This window comes from Triturus cristatus, chromosome 7, assembly GCF_964204655.1.
Source record: "Triturus cristatus chromosome 7, aTriCri1.1, whole genome shotgun sequence".
Classification (NCBI taxonomy): Eukaryota; Metazoa; Chordata; class Amphibia; order Caudata; family Salamandridae; genus Triturus; species Triturus cristatus.
In genome coordinates this window covers 1,701,703,951-1,701,723,674 of record NC_140590.1, presented here as the reverse complement: position 1 = coordinate 1,701,723,674, position 19,724 = coordinate 1,701,703,951, and the positions used below count along the sequence as shown (strand labels likewise).

At 48.3% G+C, this 19,724-nt stretch overlaps 1 protein-coding gene across 1 annotated transcript in view; it reads right to left on the bottom strand.

The window, feature by feature from the left end:
- Nucleotides 1-19,724, bottom strand: part of LOC146812812 (alpha-2-macroglobulin-like protein 1) — a 761,857-nt gene that overhangs the window by 99,520 nt on the left and 642,613 nt on the right. Inside the window, exon 31 of the mRNA XM_085615204.1 lies at nt 2,273-2,397. Within this exon, the coding sequence (XP_085471330.1) occupies nt 2,273-2,397 (125 nt within the window). The remainder of the gene's footprint in view (nt 1-2,272; nt 2,398-19,724) is intronic.

Sequence of the window (19,724 nt, the reverse complement as noted above, 5' to 3'; positions counted from 1 at the left end):
CTTAGCCGACCCCCTCCCTCAGCCGTGGGCACGTGGCTCCCCAGTCCCTGCTATACTCCCATTCCCCTCTTCAGAGTTTTGCGGCTGGTTAGGATCCCCCATTTACGGAGCACGTACTGTCACTTGGTTCGCGGGTTGCCTTGCGGGTGTGGTTTTTTTGCGTTGTTCTGTTTGACAAAAGGAAACCGTATTGTGGGCTAGGAGTTATGCGGCCTACGCCATTGATTTTACCTGATTTGCCAATCTGCTCCGCCGAGAGACTCTCACTGTATGTATGCTATATGCCTTTTGCTACTCTAGCGGCCGGCCGGATGGTTGTAGGCCCATGCCTGTAATTTTTTCATCGTGCAATAAACGGTTTCAAAAAAAAAAAAAAAAAAAAAAAGAATATGAATTAATGTAGAATTGTAAAGTGCTATGGGGCATCTTAAGTGCATCATAAAATCCAAAACACATGAGGCTCATACTACATACATGCCAATAGACCAGATTCAGGTAGGAGAATCACGCTTTTGAAGCAAGAAATTTGTTTTAATTTGGAAGTATCCTGTCTAAAGTTGCCTCTGCTTCAAAAACCCTCAATGGAGGAGATACTACATTCTCCCTATTATTAGTTTTTTATATCTCCACTTTCCTCTTTTAAATTGTTGGCATGTATTATACAAGCTTCATATTTCAAAAAGAAATTCTAATATTCAACGTGCTCCATTGACTACTCTCACTTGAAAAAGCCATGGAAAATCTTCAACAACATTTTGAACATTCCTATTACACCAGATGATAATATATTCCATTGAGTAGTGCTTAATTAATGTTATGATTGTTAAATATTATTCATATTAAAGTATTTTAAAAAGTGATGGATGGAATGCTTGAATTAATCTCAGCTGCTGGAAATTACTCGGGACCGCATCTCAGTCCATCGTTAAGTTACACACCGTGCAACCTCAGTTTCAGAGTCAAGACTGGTTTGCATATGTTGGGTCCAATCTAAGGTGGCATGATGTGAAAAATAACGATGGACTGGTATGCGGTCCCGAGTAATTTCCAGCAGCTAAGATTAATTCAAGCAATCCATGTACAAATAAGTCTGTTCTTAAAAATCTGAATCATAGTAAGTCAGGATCTGTCTGACCTCATGAATATTGATGAGGCAAGTCACAAACAAATTGTGACTATTTAACATTTGATACCATCACAGGGATGGTTCCCTCCTAGGGCCCACAGACAACCATGTTTGTGACTGCATTTAAAAAAAGTAAACTTTTTTTTAAAATGCAGCCTGTTTTCCTTAAACTTTAAAGTTAAAAGTTTACTTTTGTTTTAAAGTTTGCATTTGGCACTTTTTATACCAAACACAAATATGAAGGGATCCCTTTCCATTTGTGTATGGGTTACCACCCCAAGTTGGGGGTCAATACTTTAAATGGTTTTCGACCACTACTTCAGTCCTAACCCATTGATTCGCAGGTATAGGAATTGCTATTTTTGGGAAGCTTCCAAATAGCAATTCCTTATCTATTTCTAAGCCCATTTTAGCAGTCAGTAAAAATGTAACATACTCCTAAAATAGGTATAGTACTTTGCTACAAGAAGTTTTTTGATCGCAAACTCCTAATCGGAGTGTTTGTAACAGAAAATCTACTTTTTGCACATGAGCCCATGCTCTCTTTTTGCCAGCTCACAGGGCTTCAACAGCTATCCTTAAATCACAAAATAGAGAGTGCATGAAGATAAGCCTATTGTGTAGGAAATGATCTGTGCCATTTCCCTGTCTCTTTGATTATGCCTGTCCAAGGGCAGGCAATGCCATAAGCCTTCTTTCTTTTGTTAGCCACTCATGCAAGAGTGATTTGCATCAGGTCACTAAGCAGTACAGTGTTGACACACCAGGGGCACAGTTAACACCATAGCTATGAAGAGCTGAACTCTACATAATAAACTATTGCAACAAATTAGGTAAATGACCACTAGTGTGGCTGCGGCCTATGAGCATGTGTGGGAGCAGGTGACCCAGCATATGATAGTAGATTATGTAAGGTGCTGCGCTCTGGATATGTTTACAGAATGTACACTGTGACTAGGTTTGGTGATAAGTATAGGGAATTTTAGGTAGATCAAGGTTTGTGACTGGTGAATGTGCAGCTTGCTTTACGTGGACATTGTCTTAGGACTTGACAGTCTGCTTGAGAGTGTAGACTTCCATGGCAGGTAAGTGCAGTGGCAAAGGTTCAGCAATTTACAGCACTCACCTCCCATCCCCACTACTTACATGACAGAAATGGCCAGTTCCATGCTACTAGGGTTCTGGTCAATGCAATCAGCTGGCGTGGTCACCACCTCAAGAGAAAAGGAATCCTCGCTAAGGATGGGTAGTTTGTTGTAGCGCAGAGTTAGCTGCAGAGCAAAGGAAAAAGCAACAGAGAAATCCAAAGTTCACGTGTGGAGGTAACAAACAGTCAAAGCACACTTCTGTAAACCGAGGGATCTACAGACATTGCAACTCTAGGCACAAAGTTTACATCTCTATCTGACTGTGATGATCAACTTTAGGTTTCTTTTTCAAAAGGAGATCAATTTTTCAGAAGTCTATGAATGTAAACACTGTGTCTAGCCTGGACAACAGGTTTGCAGAAGCAGCCAATTTTGAGAATGGTCATTAGGTGTGGCTAGAGACAGCTTTAGCTGATCATTAAAGCTAATGTCATTAAACCAGCATTGGCAAAGCCAACAGGTCTCACTTTTCTCAAACATGCAATGGCAAAAGTAATAGGTCAGTTTTTTTTAGTGAGGAGTAGTGCATGGTGAAGGTTGAATGATTTTTTGTGTGATGTTGCCAGCTGTCCTGGAAAGAAAATACCAAAAACGCTGAAACGTTTGGTCTACAGCGATATGTAAACTGGCAGAAAGGCCACATAGTTGATCAGACTTTAGTAGCAGAGTTAAGTTGTACCATCAAACAAGAGTGTTATAAAAATGAGTTCGAAGATGGCGTTTGAGTTGGTGAACTTAAAAGGCATAAACAGAAAAACATATATTTCATAGTGGATACTTTTGACAAGGGGCTAGTACAGTACTTTCAATGCAGCTGTATGAAGCTTACGTGTGTGCACGATTTTACTTTGTGAACAAACAAATTGTAAATCCGACAACATTGAATAATGCCAGTTAAGAAATAAACTTACAAGGCTCATTAGTAAATAGCCAATGCCTAACCCTGACATAAAGCCAACCACAGGGCCGGACTGGCCATAGCGGGCACCAGGCAATCCCCCGGTTTTGGGCCCCTGGGGCCGTTTTTGTTACAGGGCGTTTTTTGCAGCATAGCTGCAAAATCGGCCCTGTAACAAAATCAGCAGAAAACCGGCCCTGGCAAAGAGCTCGGTGGCACCCCCAACCCCCCCGGGGGGGAGGGGGCAGCCGAGCACTTTGTCAGGGCCAGTTTTGGTTCCCAGTCCAGCCCTGGCCAACCAGGACATTCATCGTCATCCTGTCAGTAAATGTATCACTGAACACACACAGACTCCGAATGACAAACTACATGTCAAGTTGCTTCTGTAGCCTAGCAAAAGTACTAATTGGGCACCATCAGCCAATGGGAAAACAAATGAGTGACTGTAACCATTGAGCCTGCTAGCACAATGACGGGCTGCTGAAAGAAGGCCCTTCATCATCTAAAGTCAGCAATGTGTGCGCGTCAGCTCAAAATGCCGTGGCACTGATGGACAGCCCATCCAAGCAATGGAAACCAATGAAAGCCAATGGCTGGAGAATACTGACCAAAGGCCCGCCCTCACTGTATTATTTCCTACTTCTACTTTTTTTAAAATATTGATAACATGAGTTCTCCAAAACTGCTAAAACTCCCTTCAGTGAGACCTAAAAAAAAGAAAAAGTAGAATAGAGAGAGGGGATTTAGCTCTCTCTAGGTGTGCCACTTCCCAGGAAGGGTGGAAAGCATGGTGAAATGGATCGGGTATTCTAAAGTGTCCATAATATTCACCACCCTTGACCAGGAGTAACACATACATTATATTGTGCACCACCAACTCCCACCTTTTTTAACAATACCAGCCACAGGTTTCAATAAAGTTTAGGTCCCTAGTGGCTAGGTATTTTTTATAATTTATGTTCACTATCTCACTGATACTTCCACTCCTATCTTTTAGTAATATAGCCCACACCTTCCAGAAAGTGCTCCCACTTCTCAGTTAGTTTCAGCACGACCCGTCTCGCAGCGGGGTGGGAAGAACCTGATGATGAAGCATGCCACCAAGGAACCTTTTGGTGGGTGAGGCTTATTTTAAGAAAAGTAAATCTTTTCCCCTAAGGAATACTACTATATCTGGAAGGATATCAGTTTAAGCTTTCCAGTATTTTCTTGTCTACATATGCTGTGTCCTGCGTGTCACGGAGATGATCGCGATGATCTGCCACCTCAGCTCACGTAAATTAGTAGTTACTTAGTAATAGTTAGTGAGGGGGTGCTGCTTTGAGGGCAGTCCTACAGTCGCCCACACCCATCCCTCACAGGCAACCCTGCTAATTAAAAGGCGATGGCTTCTTGTGTCCTCATTTAATTTACTGCCAAAACTCAGTTGCACTGTCATATCCACACATGAAGACCCCCCCCCTCCCCCCCCCCCCCGGGGTGACAAGCCATGCTCTACAAGACCCATTGATTGATATCCCCAAAGCAGGCCTGTGTCTATGACATTACAATGGCGACAATTACCTGAATTTAAAATGACTCAAATGATGCCTGCTTGGGCCGATGGCGCATACACTATGGCCGCATGACATCCCTTCTCTCCCCATGAACCTGACATGATGGTGGGGAAGGTTGCGATACACTTGTGTGCCTCGAAGCCCTGGACTTGACTCAGAAGGGCATAATTGTGCCCGTGCTCTGTATCTCTATCTGGGACACTGGAGGCCCTGAACATTGAACAGGTGCAGCAGCAAGGCAGTAAATGCACAGACTTTGATGTGCACCTTCAAAACCTTTTCAAATTGGTTGTCACCGGTGTGCCTGTCTAGGACATAGTTACTTGTGTAAGGCTGGGCTGCTCCAAATAACAATGGCCTACTAGCATACAGCTGCATCTCAATACATGAGAAACAGACCGTAGTCTGTAAGTGACCGCAGCAGGCCCATCAGGATTCCGATGGAGATATCACATAAGTGCGAATGATGTCAGAACTCACATATTCATTCACACTTCTACCTATACATTCCTCTAAATGATTTAAGCACTCACTCCAGAGATATGTTTGTTTCCTACATGTCACTTTGCCTAATGGTACATGTTCTGAAAGCGTTGAAAGCTTGTACTACTCTGGGCAACTAAATTTAGTCTGCAGCAAATGGAAGATTGCACTTGCTGCCTTCTGTGAGACAGAGAAGCCTGCTTTGCTGCTGCTATGATGTAACCATTCTTTGGGAAAGCAAAGCTTGAACTGCTGCTGCCAAATTTGCACCTATCCTGCAATGGCGAAAGCTTGTGTTTTTTCTCCCCAAGTTACAACTCTCCTGTGATGGACGGAAGCTTGCACGTGCTTAAAGCTTACCTGTGCTATAAAAAAAGGGAGGGTGTTTCCACTGATTTTGTCCCATTTTATGGAAAAAACAAAGGATATTTTAAATGCATGTGCATAAAATGCCCAGGCCAGTCAGAAGCTTTAGTGGGACCAGAGTCTAAAACTAAACTACTTGCAGGGTCCTGACCCAGAGACCTTGGGTTCAACCCTGGCTTCCCAGCTTGACCAAACTGTGCAACTCTGGGCAATTAGTCCTCTTCGCTCTGCCTCCATTTCTGTGAGCATCACGTATGACATCACATTTGACAGCACCTTTAATTAATTCATGCCAGGATGCACACGTCACAAAAACCTCTCTTATATATGGTTTCATACACAAAAATGTTGCTCCATCTATAATAACAATAAAGGACTTGTTTAGGAGACACAAGACAACCAACTTGCCTCTGTGATCACTAATAAAATTGGCAACAAGCCAAAGGGGGAAAGAAAGCGATAACCATCCAGGATCTTAATTGCACAATGTTTAATCAGGAAACCTAGTTTCAATCCCAGCTTCCCAGCTAGACCTTACTTTGTGACATTAGGCAATTACTTTTTTTCTCTGCACCTACTTTACAGCGATCATCACGCATGAGAGCACCTTGAAATACTCCAGTTCAGAGACGCACTGTCACAAATCTCTCTTGTATATGTTTTAATACACCATAATGTTGCTCCATAGGCCTATATAGAGTAAACAAAATGACTGACTTGCTTCTTGAGTCATTTTTTTACTTATCAGGGCAAAATGGATGTGGTCTGCTAATTCTAATAAAGGCCCCTCAGTGCTGTGATATATTCTAATGTGCTTTAATGAGTAAATCCAAACCACACTTTAATTTAAAAGTTTGTACCTCACCTAAATAAAAGAGTGGCAGGCAGCAAGTTGGCATGGCTTGTTTAATAGCACTAAGTTGACTACAATGCCCCCTGGGAAACATGCCACAGCCTCAACAACAGCACACTGTGAGGCCTCTTCAAGGAGTGTGTCCAATGCAGATATGCCCCAACTAACCCCTCTTTTGATGGTCTTTCACAATATTTCATGTGATATAGCTATAGTTTTTGGGCAAAACACCTGACCCCGAGGGAAAAACTTTGAGCTCTGAAAAATGGTGACAGAAAAGAGAAATAAGGTCTGTTTCATGACCCTTCTGTTTTTAATCTTGTGGTTGTGAGACACCAGTAACAACCATGTTTAGCTCAACCACGTATACTTTTAATATGGTTCTGACAGTTTAACAAAGGGATATTTTTGAATTAAGGGACATAACCTTACCCAAACTAGGGATACCATAACTAAAAGCCTGTACAATCAGTGAAATACATTACTCTCGGATGCTTCCCAGTACTAGATGTGTAACCAGATGATGAAGCATTCCACACTGAACACTAGGTAAGTGAGGGTTCATCATCCAATGTGAGTACATGAATGTATGGTAATTCCACAAGAGGTTTGGCTTTTTCTTCTTTTTCAACTTCTTTTATGTGTGTTTACAGAAATCATACAACAGTCTAAACGCCTCATGTTCCCTCTTTTGTTTGTTGCCTATCTGTGCTGTGTCTGTCCTGTGTAGGTGAGTGAATTGTGATGTCCCTCTGCTGCTGCCCCCTGTCCTTTATTTGTTCATTGCGTTAGGGAAGGTTGGGCGGCACCTTTATTATGTTGTGAAGCTCTGTTCAACATTTCCCACTACACAAAAGGCAAGAAGCTTTGCTTTGTCAATGCTTGCTTTAATGCGTGTTGTGAATGAACTCTAACATAATTTGTTCGTAGAGTTTCCATTTGGTGTTGCGCAGGAAATAAGCAGTTTTTGAGGCTGTCTAATCAACTTTATAAAAATTTTATAAATACCTGAAAAGTTATTCCATGTTATGTTTAATATTGTCTGCCAATCCTGGCATTTTAGCCAACATCATTTTGCTTGCTGGAATTTTGAGGCCATAAGGAAAGTGTTAAAAAGCAAAACTACAAGCCCCACAATGCAACATGCTATTGGCAGGAAAGACAGGAATGGCTGATGGCACCAAGCCATAATGCCACTTTGCAGACTTACAAAAACATTTAGGGGCCGATTCCGATGGCCGGTCGGACAGCTGTCCGTAGCCTTACCCTGCGACCAACACGTACCCGGAGCCGGTCCATCCTGTATAGGAAGTACGATGTGCATAACTGCCAAAAACCCGACCGACACGTAGGCTGTGAATCAAGCCCCATTCTCCGTCCGAGCCGTAACTCCCAAAGAGGAACCGTGTCGCCCGGAAGCAGTATCCATAGCAGTTTCCGGCATGACAAGTACGATGCGTACTTCCTGCGCGCCGGACGGGTCGTCACGTATGGGACGTCACAGCATCCGGAAAACAAGCATATCAGCTTGCAGCGGGTACGAGACGGAGCAACAAGCAGCGTGTATGACACGAACACATCATGAATCCCATCGCGCAGGTGATACCAGTACTCTACATCTATGACCAGCTCAGAAACCGACGCCGACGGCGCAGACGGTATGTCAGACACCTACCACATAAACAAACGAAACGTACCCGCAAAATGGCACACACACACAGGGGATCCATATCCTGGCCACTAACAACAGCCCACCATAGGGGTTGCATGGCCAGCACCACTAACACCCCCACCCATAGGGGGCCTGTTGCCCATCACCCCTGCCACCCCCACTCATATGGTTTATGTTGCCTATCACCCCTGCCACCACCACTCACAGGGGACCTGTTGCCCATCACCCCTGCCACCCCCACTCACAGGGCTGATGTTGCCCATCACCCCTGCCACCCCCACTCACAGGGGACCTGTTGCCCATCACCCCTAACACCCCCACTCACAGGGGACCTATTGCCCATCACCCCTGCCACCCCCACTCACAGGGCCTATGTTGCCCATCACCCCTGCCACCCCCACTCACAGGGGACCTGTTGCCCATCACCCCTGCCACCGCCACTCACAGGGGACCTGTTGCACATCACCCCTGATACCCCCACTCACAGGGGACCTGTTGCCCATCACCCCTGCCACCCCCACTCACAGGGCTTATGTTGCCCATCACCCCTGCCACCCCCACTCACAGGGGACCTGTTGCCCATCACCCCTGCCACCGCCACTCACAGGGGAGCTGTTGCCCATCACCCCTGCCACCACCACTCACAGGGGACCTGTTGACCATTACCCCTGCCACCCCCACTCACAGGGGACCTGTTGCCCATCACCCCTGCCACCCCCACTCACAGGGCTTATGTTTCCCATCACCCCTGCCACCCCCACTCATAGGGCTTATGTTGCCCACCCCCCTGCCACCCCCACTCACAGGGGACCTGTTGCCCATCACCCCTGCCACCCCCACTCACAGGGCTTATATTGCCCATCACCCCTGCCACCCCCACTCATAGGGCTTATGTTGCCCATCACCCCTGCCACCCCTACTCACAGTGGACCTGTTGCCCATCACCCCTGCCACCCCCACTCACAGGGTTTATGTTGCCCATCACCCCTGCCACCCCCACTCACAGGGGACCTGTTGCCCATCACCCCTGCCACCCCCACTCACAGGGGACCTGTTGGCCATTACCCCTGCCACCCCCAGCCATAGGATGGGTGATGCGCAACACATCCAGCATACGCAAACATCAGGTATGTCCGCAAAATACATCCCCCACGACATCATGACAACAGTGTGTAGTCTGTGACAAGTGCCCACAACAGTGAATATGGCTACGAGCATACAATGTAAGTAACAGCACATGTGTGACCAACACATGAGTGTGACATACACAAGGCAAGCATCACCATAGTACTGTGGCAATGTAAAAAGAACACCCCCTCACTGTGTAGAACAGAAGTCAAGTGGGGGCTCACAAAATGCAGCAGATGTGGAGCATTGTGGTGATGGGGATCAAACCCCCCTCAACACAGTGACCAAAAGGTAAGTGTCATCATGGTCAAAGCTGCAAATAACAAACAGCATGTATGATCCCTGCTCGCAACACATCAAACACTTCTGGGGGAAAATAGGGTTGTGTCCCATACACACAGAGATGTGCTGAGGCAAACAGTGCTGTGAAAACATAACACTCTCGGCCATGTGCAGACAAGCACCACACATGAGGACTGACAATGCACACAGCGTACAATGACACAACAGCAGAAGTGACCAACACTGAGCATGCACACATCTCGAAAATAGACACACCAACCAAAAGAACATGTGTAGACTGTAGGTGTCAGCTCACTAACTCACATTCCATGCCAGCAATGGCACCCAACAACCAGGATGAATGTGCACAATGAAGTGAAATGACTCATAGGGACAGCATGCAAAATCACAGAAACAGCATCCAGACCAAGGCCCACAACAGCAATACCAATGCACTGGTGCAGATGCACAAACACAAACAGGCAAACTCACACTGCACATCCGACACAACATGTGTGTGTGTGTCACAGTATCCACAGGCAACTACACAACACATGAGAGGGGCTGAACCACAGTGACACAGATGTGGACACAGTGCCATACAAAGGTAAACCATCATTGGGACACCCTCAGTGGGCAATCAGGCGTTGGGAGATGAGAGGAAGCACAACAGACACATGTGACACTAGCTGGAATGAACACCAACTAACACAGCAAGAGACTGACACACAACAGCACAATCCCCAGGGACAAGACATTGGTGTGACACAAGCATGCATTATACCTCCACTGTGATGACAAAGGCAGATGTCATACAAACTGGGAAACCCAGACATGTGTCCTGTGCCACAAACGTACATCACACATACACATACACAAATCACTCAGCATGGCCCCTCATCCATGGACAAACAGGAGCTAGGGGACCATCCATGCAAACAATCACATCAGTCCACCATCAACACCACACACCTGAAATGCAACAATGTGTATCTGTGAAGCCCACATGGACAGGTGACATTGCACATGCACCCATGACAAACACAGGAATGTTGGCAGGAACGAAGGTGCACACACACATCACACAAGGACTGTTTACAACCCTGGGGAATGACAGACATACTGCACAGTATGCGATACATAGCCATGACCTCAAAGCTCATGTTACCTTCACAATTCCTGCCACAGTCCCAGGACTATGCAGATGCCAAGGAGGAACACAAGGCATCCATGCTGACACCTACCAGCATCGCTGCCGTGAACCCGACAAGTGTGAGCAGTCACACACACATATAAATGTCTCAATCACTGAAAACTACCACCTAGGGACAACTACATGATATTGCGAACAAACAAGTGCCTTGAGGAACCCTCACTGTGTCCCATCTGTGTCTGACAATATCATCAACACTCTGAACTGACAAATCACAATGATGATACACCAATTAACAGTAGTGAGTCATGCACCCACACATCTGGTAGCCCATTGGAAAAGTAGTGGGATGAACCCAGTACCACTCAGCAATCATCAACAACAGGAACATATCAAGGGAACACTGTCTGTGTATGAACAGGGATGTGGACACACACACATGCACATACAACACACACCATGGGCCCAGGGCATGTCACTGGACAACACACTAACTTGAGGGGACATAACTCTTGTGGGAGCCCAGCTGTGCCAAACATATTCACCGCAAGTCCCACTCACATCTGCAGAACACTTGGTCAGTCAGCCATCAGTTACCGCACAATGAAGGCTCTGGTCACAACAGCCTGGGTACGGGAGTCACCCCTAAGTCAGCTGCACATACCCCAAACATATGTCTAGCAAGTTGCACAGAAGACCCAGTTTCTCCTATTACAATGATGCCCACACCTGTAGGGCCAGTAGTGATGAGCATGAAGTATGTGGAAGTGACAATTTTGACAATGGGAAGCACATCATATGTGCAGGGGTGCAAGCCACAGATGTGACCATGGCAATTAAATGCTCACAGAGAGATGTACACAAATAGTTTATCCAGACACACCCAGGTAGCTGCAAAGGATGAAATGGATACCCACCAGAATAGGATACATATCTCATGGACCACAGGGAGTACCTCACATCAACACATCAGTATGCAACATTGTAAACCAAGCATTACAGGTGCAAGGGCATCTAAAACAACCTCAACATGATGTACAGCTAAATCAAGTTCACAATGACAAAGTAAAAAGCTTTATTCAGCATATGAAAAGTGAAACGTCTGTTCCAACAAAAGGCCAATGGCCAGTCCATGTCCAAAGGGCAAGGAGTGAACTAGAGTCACAAATTCAGAATATGAAATTCGAAACGTCTGTGCAACCAAAAGGCCAATGGCCAGTCCATGTCAAATTGCCAAGGAGTGAACTAGAGTGACAACTATCACACCTTGCTTGCCTGCACTGCTACGGACCGGGGTCATCCCCTCGGAGGGGCATACATGGGGGCAGGACAGGCACCGCAGGGACAGGATCAGGGCACAGCAGAAGGAGGCAGGGAAGAGGAGGGGGATGCAGGCGAGACACTTGCAACTGCAGTGGAGATGACTGAAGTGGTGGGTGCTGTCACAACTGTGGGGCACAAGTCAGATGGGGCGGGTGCCGGCACAACTCCAGTGGGCAGGTCAGATGGAGTGGATTGGCTCACCACTGCAGTGCCCAAGTCAGACGGGGTGGGCGTGGACTCCAAAGCAGTGCCTACATCCATGGGAGCGGAATGGGGGACAGGTGAGGTCTGAGGGCAGGGGGTGGTGACACGGTCCCCACATCAGTGGCAGCAACTGTCTGACCAGGTGTGGAGGAGCAAGTGCTAGGGGGGGATGGCCTTAGCATTTTGGGGATGGTGTATCTGTGTGTGGGGGAACCCAGGGCAGGGAGTGGCGGGGGAACCTCTGGAGTGGTGGCCTGGGGGATGGAGGACAGAGACATTGCCTTGGAGCTGCGTGCTGGCGGGGGGGGGGGTCTTGCTCTTCTTGTGCCGGGGGGACTTGCGGGTGGGCGTCTCGGTCTGAGTGCGCCTGGGGGAGGGTGTCTGGGTGTGAGGGGCACTCCCTTCTGTGTGTGGGGACTTCCTCTTCCCCTTGTAATCAGGATCTGCTGGGTCGGTGGGGAAGAGGCCATGGTCACAGAGGAAGAGCTTCTGGGGGGATGGGGTTGCAGGTGAGGCAAGGGAAGGGGGCTGGGAGGGAGAGGTCTCGGAAGACTGTGGAGTGGTTGTGGATGACTGTGTGTGTGTCAGCAAACCAGCCCCTGTGAGTGTGGAATCAGTCCCCTGCGCTTGCTTGTGTGCACGTCTAGTCCTTGGTTTGGGGGTTTCTGTGCTTTGGACAGGTTGTGTGCTAGGAATTGTGGGTGCTGCAGGGGTAGGAGGGGTGTGGGACTGTTGGAGGAGGGACACTGCTGCCATCAGGGAGGAGGCCACGGACTGGTTGGTCCTCTGTAGGGCAGACATGCCCGAGGAAATGCCCTCCATGAATGACACCAGTTGTGTCAACAGACCTGTGTGTGCATGGAGGACCTTCAGCATCGACGTCTGCCCCACATGCATCTGTATAAGTAGGTCCACAGACTCTTCACTCAGGGCAGCAGGGGACACAGGGGCAGGGGGTGCGGTGCGTGGCACAAAGAGACATGCTCACGAACACGGGAGCCCACAGGGACCTCTGGGATGGGAGCCGATGGGAGGGGGGTGGTGGTGGTGGTGGTGGTGGTGGCGGAGACAGCCACACTAGCTGGGGTTTGGTGGCTGCTGACACCCGCCTCCACAGGGGAGTCATCCTCAGAGCTGCTGTGGCCTTCAGCTGGGGGGGATGGTGCTGACGACTCCTCTGTGTGGCTCAAATCGCCCTCCGTGACACTGGGTCCACCTGACTCCTCTCCTTCTGTCCCTGTAAGGCTCTGTGGCTCCTCCTGTTCTGTGGAGCTGTCTCCTCCTATGGCCGTGGATGTATCTGGATAGGAATAGGAAGTAAGAGAACAACATCAGTCACCTGCACCGACTGCACACACCACAGTGAGTACATCACATCACAGGGCATCATCAGCTGAACACAGCTCAAAGTGCCAACTCTGTTTATAATAAGACAATTGTCATTTCAAACATCAACCATGGCACACATATCCCTCCTTGACTTGCACACATATGTCTGTTGCATGTTGGATGCTAATACCCCAATGTGCCAACATGCACCACCCACACATTAGTTGTACATGCAAGTGAACATGTAGGAGTATGTCACTAGACCCACAGCACATCTCTTGCGACTGACTCAGCACAGGTGTCCGGATGAAGGTATGGGCAGAGACTCATTTCACATGCTTGGGATGCATGCCAGTAACACACACTATGATGTACTCATGTCCTGATGGGCAAGGCCACACTGGGGTGCATGGTGCACACTTGAACACAACGCAGGCTCACTCATAGCAAGTTCAATGCCATGGCACTGGGATGCCCTGTAAGTCAGTCAACAGTGTCTCCTGTCACAGGGGCAGGGCATCCAGACAACAACAATATGCACTGATTCACAATCCTAGCTCAAGGGCAAACATGACTCTTCAGATGACCGGCGCACTTGCCCATCCCATGCAAACAACATATCCAGGACCCAGAAGACCCCACATCATGAAAATCAGACATATGAGTCTCAGCAATCACAAATCCATGTACATTAACACATCACAGTCTGCCATGCATATAACCCAGCTGCATGAGGGACACAGTTGCATACACGATTGTGCGCTGTCAGATGATCACACAGGTCTTGTCTCCCACAGTCACATTGCAGATGTCATGCTGACCCTTGGAATCATGGACAACCCAGTTGTACGTAGCAGCAAGCCACACCCTAATGACACAGAGGCACACACCTGAGGGCACATGTCACGAAGCACAACCTGCAATTTCACACACTGGAGTAGGATTACAGAGTGTTTCTGAATGCCCTTGAGTGGGCAGGACTAAGTGAAACAGTGTTTTGCCCCGGACAGTAGTCAGGTGGCTAAGCAATTGTGGCATACTTGCTATACCTACGCCTGATGCCCAAAAATTGGAGTACCCTGCTGCATGGTTTTGTATTGAATACCCCAGAAACATGTTGCGAGTCAGACCAGCAATTGGTACACATCTCAAGGGCACACACAGTTCACATGTCAGATCTCAGGCATCGTGTAAACAATTGACCCACCCATGACACACACAACAGAGTCACGGGAACTGATGCTGACTGGTACCTAATACATAGCTGACTGCAGGGACACAGTTCCCTAGTGACACAATCAAAAGACTGTAGGGGCCACACCTGTGGAACAGATGAGGAGGGTGCATCACACAGATGAGGGACCTGATTTTGGGACTACAAGACCTACGTAATGTGGAAGTGTGACCCGGACAAAAGACTGCTATTTGCATGTCAGACATAGTACACAGATCAGGCATGGACTTACCCCCTTCCTGCTGCTGTCTGGCCTTCAGCTGCCTATCCAGGTCCGGGAAGACCACCGCCAGTATCCGGAGCATGTGGGGAGTCAGGGTCCGGTGTCTGCCCCTCCTGCGTGGAGGTGACAGCTTCAGCTGGACTCTAGCTATCCTCCGGGTCCAGCCCCGAAGGTCCTGCCACCTCTTCTGGCAGTTGAGGATGCGGCGCTTGTAGACCCCCACAGAACGAACAGCCCGGGCGATGGTCAGCCAGATCTCCTGCTTCTGGTGGGCATCAACCTGTGAGGAGGACAAAGTGAAAAGTACATTAACACACATGCCCCAGATTTGTGCAGCACACAATTAGATATACATGTCATCATAACAAAGGGAAAATAATTACACAGGTAGTGCAACCCTGGGGAATGAAAACTCACATGCATGTCTGACATGTTAACAATGCATGGATAGTTTAAGCTGGCAAAAATGCACTTTAGCAGCAGGAAAATTATTCAGTACATGTTCCTACACACTTTGGGGGATGAAAGTAGTCAGTGAGAATGCTTGCCACTGGTGTACACACTGCTAGTACTGCTAGTCAGACACCATGCTTAATTAGGAAGCCAGTGGACAGCACACTCACCTGCTCCCCTGGTGTCCCATAGAGCTTTCTGTACTCTGGAAGGAGCCCGTCCAGCAGGGCCTGGTTCTCCTCCTCAGTGAAGGCTGGGGCCCTCTCCAGTGTACGTGCCATAGCAGGAGCCAGAGGATGCAGAGAGCAGCAGTGGTAGCAGGGATGTGATCCAGTAGCATGTAGTGCAGGCAAGTGAGCTCCCTGGGGTCCAGCCAGCCTTATATCTGTGCTGCAGAGGCAGACTCTGTGCCATGTGTCCAAAGTGATAGGTCCAACACGGTTGCATTCTATGAATCTGGCCAATCCATGTAAAAGTACGACTCGTACACACCTTCCGCATCGTTCAAATCTTCACCTTCATGGAACACTTGAAATTGCAACATTGTTGTAGGCATCCAACCGAATTTCCAGTGCACAACTCGTACAAGTTTTGAATCCGCATCCGTCTCCATGAAAGTCCTGAGCCAATGGGTGTGCCCGGCTCGTTCAACTGACTGTACAACGCGTATTTTGTATGTGCACATGCACCCGTCTCCATACGATTCAATGGCCAAGGCGTACGCCTGTCTCGGACCATGCCTGTCAGACACGTATGCATGATAGTCACCCGCATCGAACCTCATTGCATTCAATGACAAGGCGTACGCACGGCTCGGACATGACCTGTGCAATGTGTACGCATTGTCACCCGCGTCAGACCTCATTGCATTGAATGACAAGGCGTACGCACGGCTCAGACATGACCCGTGCAATGCGTACGCATTGTCACCCGCGTCGGACCTCATTGCACTCAATGACAAGGCGTACGCACGGTTTGGACATGACCCGTGCAATGCGTACGCATTGTCACCCGCGTCGGACCTCATTGCATTCAATGACAAGGCGAACGCACAGCTCAGACATGACCCGTGCAATGCGTACGCATTGTCACCCGCGTCGGACCTCATTGCATTCAATGACAAGGCGTACGCACGGCTCGGACATGACCCATGCAATGCGTACGCATTGTCACCCGCGTCAGACCGCATTAGTGTGACTATTAGACGGATGCAACACACATATACTCGCCATGCACACCTGCACACACCTGCCACACTATAGCATTTGCCACACAGTGTCCCATGGCATGTGAGGCTGCATTCCCTAGGTGTTTGAGGGAGCCACAGCTTTTTTTTTGTCTGGCACTTTGTGCAGCCAATCCCATGCTGTTATCTTGTACATGGGGGCTGAGTCCTTTGTGTGTTATGCACATTAGCACTGTGATGTGCAATTGTACAGTAATGGGCATGAGTGAAGGCCACAGTGTCAGGTTGGATATGTTTGGGGCATGTCACATACACCCTGAGTCCTGGGGGTGATGGCATGTATGTCACAGTGAGACCTGTAGCCCCAATACTGATGTGCACCCACAGTCTGTGTGCATGTTGTGTCTCAGATGTGTCTGATCACATGTTACCAATGGGTGACAGTCTCCACATCCATGTGGTATATGCATCAACCTTAATGGGGTGTGTGTCTAAGAGACGTACATGTAGGGCCGGCATGAACAACAGTGGCCACTACCTGTGGGACTTACGCTTGCCTTGTGGTGTGTACGTGCTACGCCATGTCCATTGCTGTGTTGATGTGGCAATACAGAGAGCCTGGGTTTCTGCATGGCAAAGGTCTGTGATGCCTGGGAGACAGGAGGCTTCAATTGTCACTGGGGTGTGTTTTTTTAACGTTGCAGCAGCACATAGGTTGGGTGACACAGCCAGATGGTTGGCCCATTGCACTACATGGGGCTCATGTGGACATGTGGAATTGAGATGTGAGGTGGTGGTCTTGTAGGTGACATATGTGTCCATGCCCAATAGCACACACCTCAGTACATTGTGTAATGTCATGAACTAGCATGTGAGAGTGATCGTGGTCATGGCCACATGGGGGGATGTACTGACAATCTTCCTTTTTGCATCTCTGGACTGCAGGGCACCAGCTGTGCATCGTCCGTTCCCAGACCTTGCAACCATGCAGGAACGCGACAGCATCAGACGGTACCGCTTCACCAGGCCACTGATTGAGGAGTTGGCGGAGCATTTGGCGCCACATCTGCTACCTGGCCGGACATACCCTACAGCACTGACCCCAGAGGTGAAGGTGATGGCAGCCCTGCACTTCTTTGCTACTGGTATCTTCCAGTACACTGTGGCTACTGCTGGTGGGATGTCGCAAACGATGTTTAGTCGGGTGCTACGCGATGTCTTGGAGGGGATGTTGCAATTCCTCAACCTGTATATCAAGTTCCCGAGCCAAGATGAACTCCCTGAAATTAAGGATGCCTTTTATACACTGGGGAGGATGCCAAACGTCATTGGATCCATTGACGGGACACATGTTGCCCTGATGCCACCACAGGCACATGAGCAGGCATACTGTAACAGGAAGCACTACCATTCGATCAATGCTCTGGTGGTCTGTCTTGCTGACATGTTGATCACACATGTCTGTGCACGGTTCCCTGGTTCGACGCACGATGCCTACATAATGAGGAGTAGTCACATTGCAACGCTGATGTCATAGATGCCAGCTCAGCGTGCCTGGCTTGTCGGTGTGTACTGACTGTTTCTCATTGTGTGTGTTTGTCAGTGTTGTATTCCGCACTCCTACCAAACTCATCTACTTGTTCATTTTTGTGTGTGTAGGTGACTCCGGATACCCCAACATGCCGTGGTTGCTGACACCCCTCAGGAACCCTGTGACACCAGCCGAGCTGCGCTACAATGAGGCACATGGCCGGAGCAGGAGGGTGATTGAGCGGACATTTGGCCTCCTGAAAAGCCCCTTTCGCTGCCTGGACAAGACCGGAGGGGCCCTCCCATATGAGCCTGCAAAGGTGTGCAAAATAATACTGGTCTGCTGCATGCTACACAACATGGCGGTGCGGAAGGAGGTGCCTCTCATCCTGGATGAGGATGACGACGAGCAACGTCCGGCACCTGTGGAGGATCCCGGCCTGGGCCAAGATGCCAGTGATGATGAAGATGATGGTGACGTCCGCAACCAGCTCATCAACAACTTCTTCACCTGAAAGTGAGTTTCCAGGGTTGTTATGTGAATGTATGGAGGTAGCCAGGAATGTGTTGAGCCAGCTCTGTTGCTGTCTGAGTGTGTCTGTGTGCCACTTGACTGGATGCGTACTGTGATGTGTCCATTCAGGTGGTGTGTACTCCACAATAGGGTAGTACTGCTAACTAGTGTTTGTGTAGGTGTTTTGGCAACATGTTTTGTGCATGTGTATTGCATTTCTCTCCTGTTCGTCTATGCTTTTGACTGTATCTTATCTGTCCTTCCCAGTGTCCTTTGCCTGTTGTGTGGTCAACACTGACCCCCAACACCCAGAAGCCAACACCAGTGTGGAAGTTGACAATTCCCATCAACTGATGTACCACACATCCCTGGACTTCGATTCTCCAAAACATTGTGAGCGTGTGTCCACTGTTACGTAGAATTACCGTGCAACTATTGTGGAATAAACGTGTTGCTGATGTGTAATGAACCTGTGCTACGCTTTTTTATGTGCGTTGTTTGTCTTCCCACATCTGAGTGATATCTGCTTACCTCACCTGTGGACTTGTTACCACTGACTGGGGTTGGTTTTGTGTCTGTGCATGCCAATGTGTTTCAGGTCAACATCATTGTGTGTGATGAGTCACATGGCCATGGTGAGTATGTTTTGTGTTGCCATAGTGGTGTGTCTCCCTCACATGTGTCACATCCCCATGACTGACATACGTTGGTCACATTGTTGCAGTATTTGGCATGCACTGTGTTGTGTAGCAGATCGACTTCGCCATGAACATGACAAGTTTGAATCACACCAGAGGCAAGTATGGTGTACTGGTGAGTTTATTTACAAACATGTGTGAGTGAGGTGCACAGGATGGTGGGTGCTGTACAGTGGTTTGGGAATCCAAAGTTCACATTGGAGTTGGAAGTGCTGGTAGATGAAATGTCCAGAGTAAAGTCCACAGTCGTCTGCTACATTGGCCCAACATGAACCCTCCATGTCATGTGGGCGAGTTGTGTGCGATTGGACAAAGTGAACGGGTTGCCCCCAAAGAACATTGTCCAGAACAGGTTTGGAGGCCCT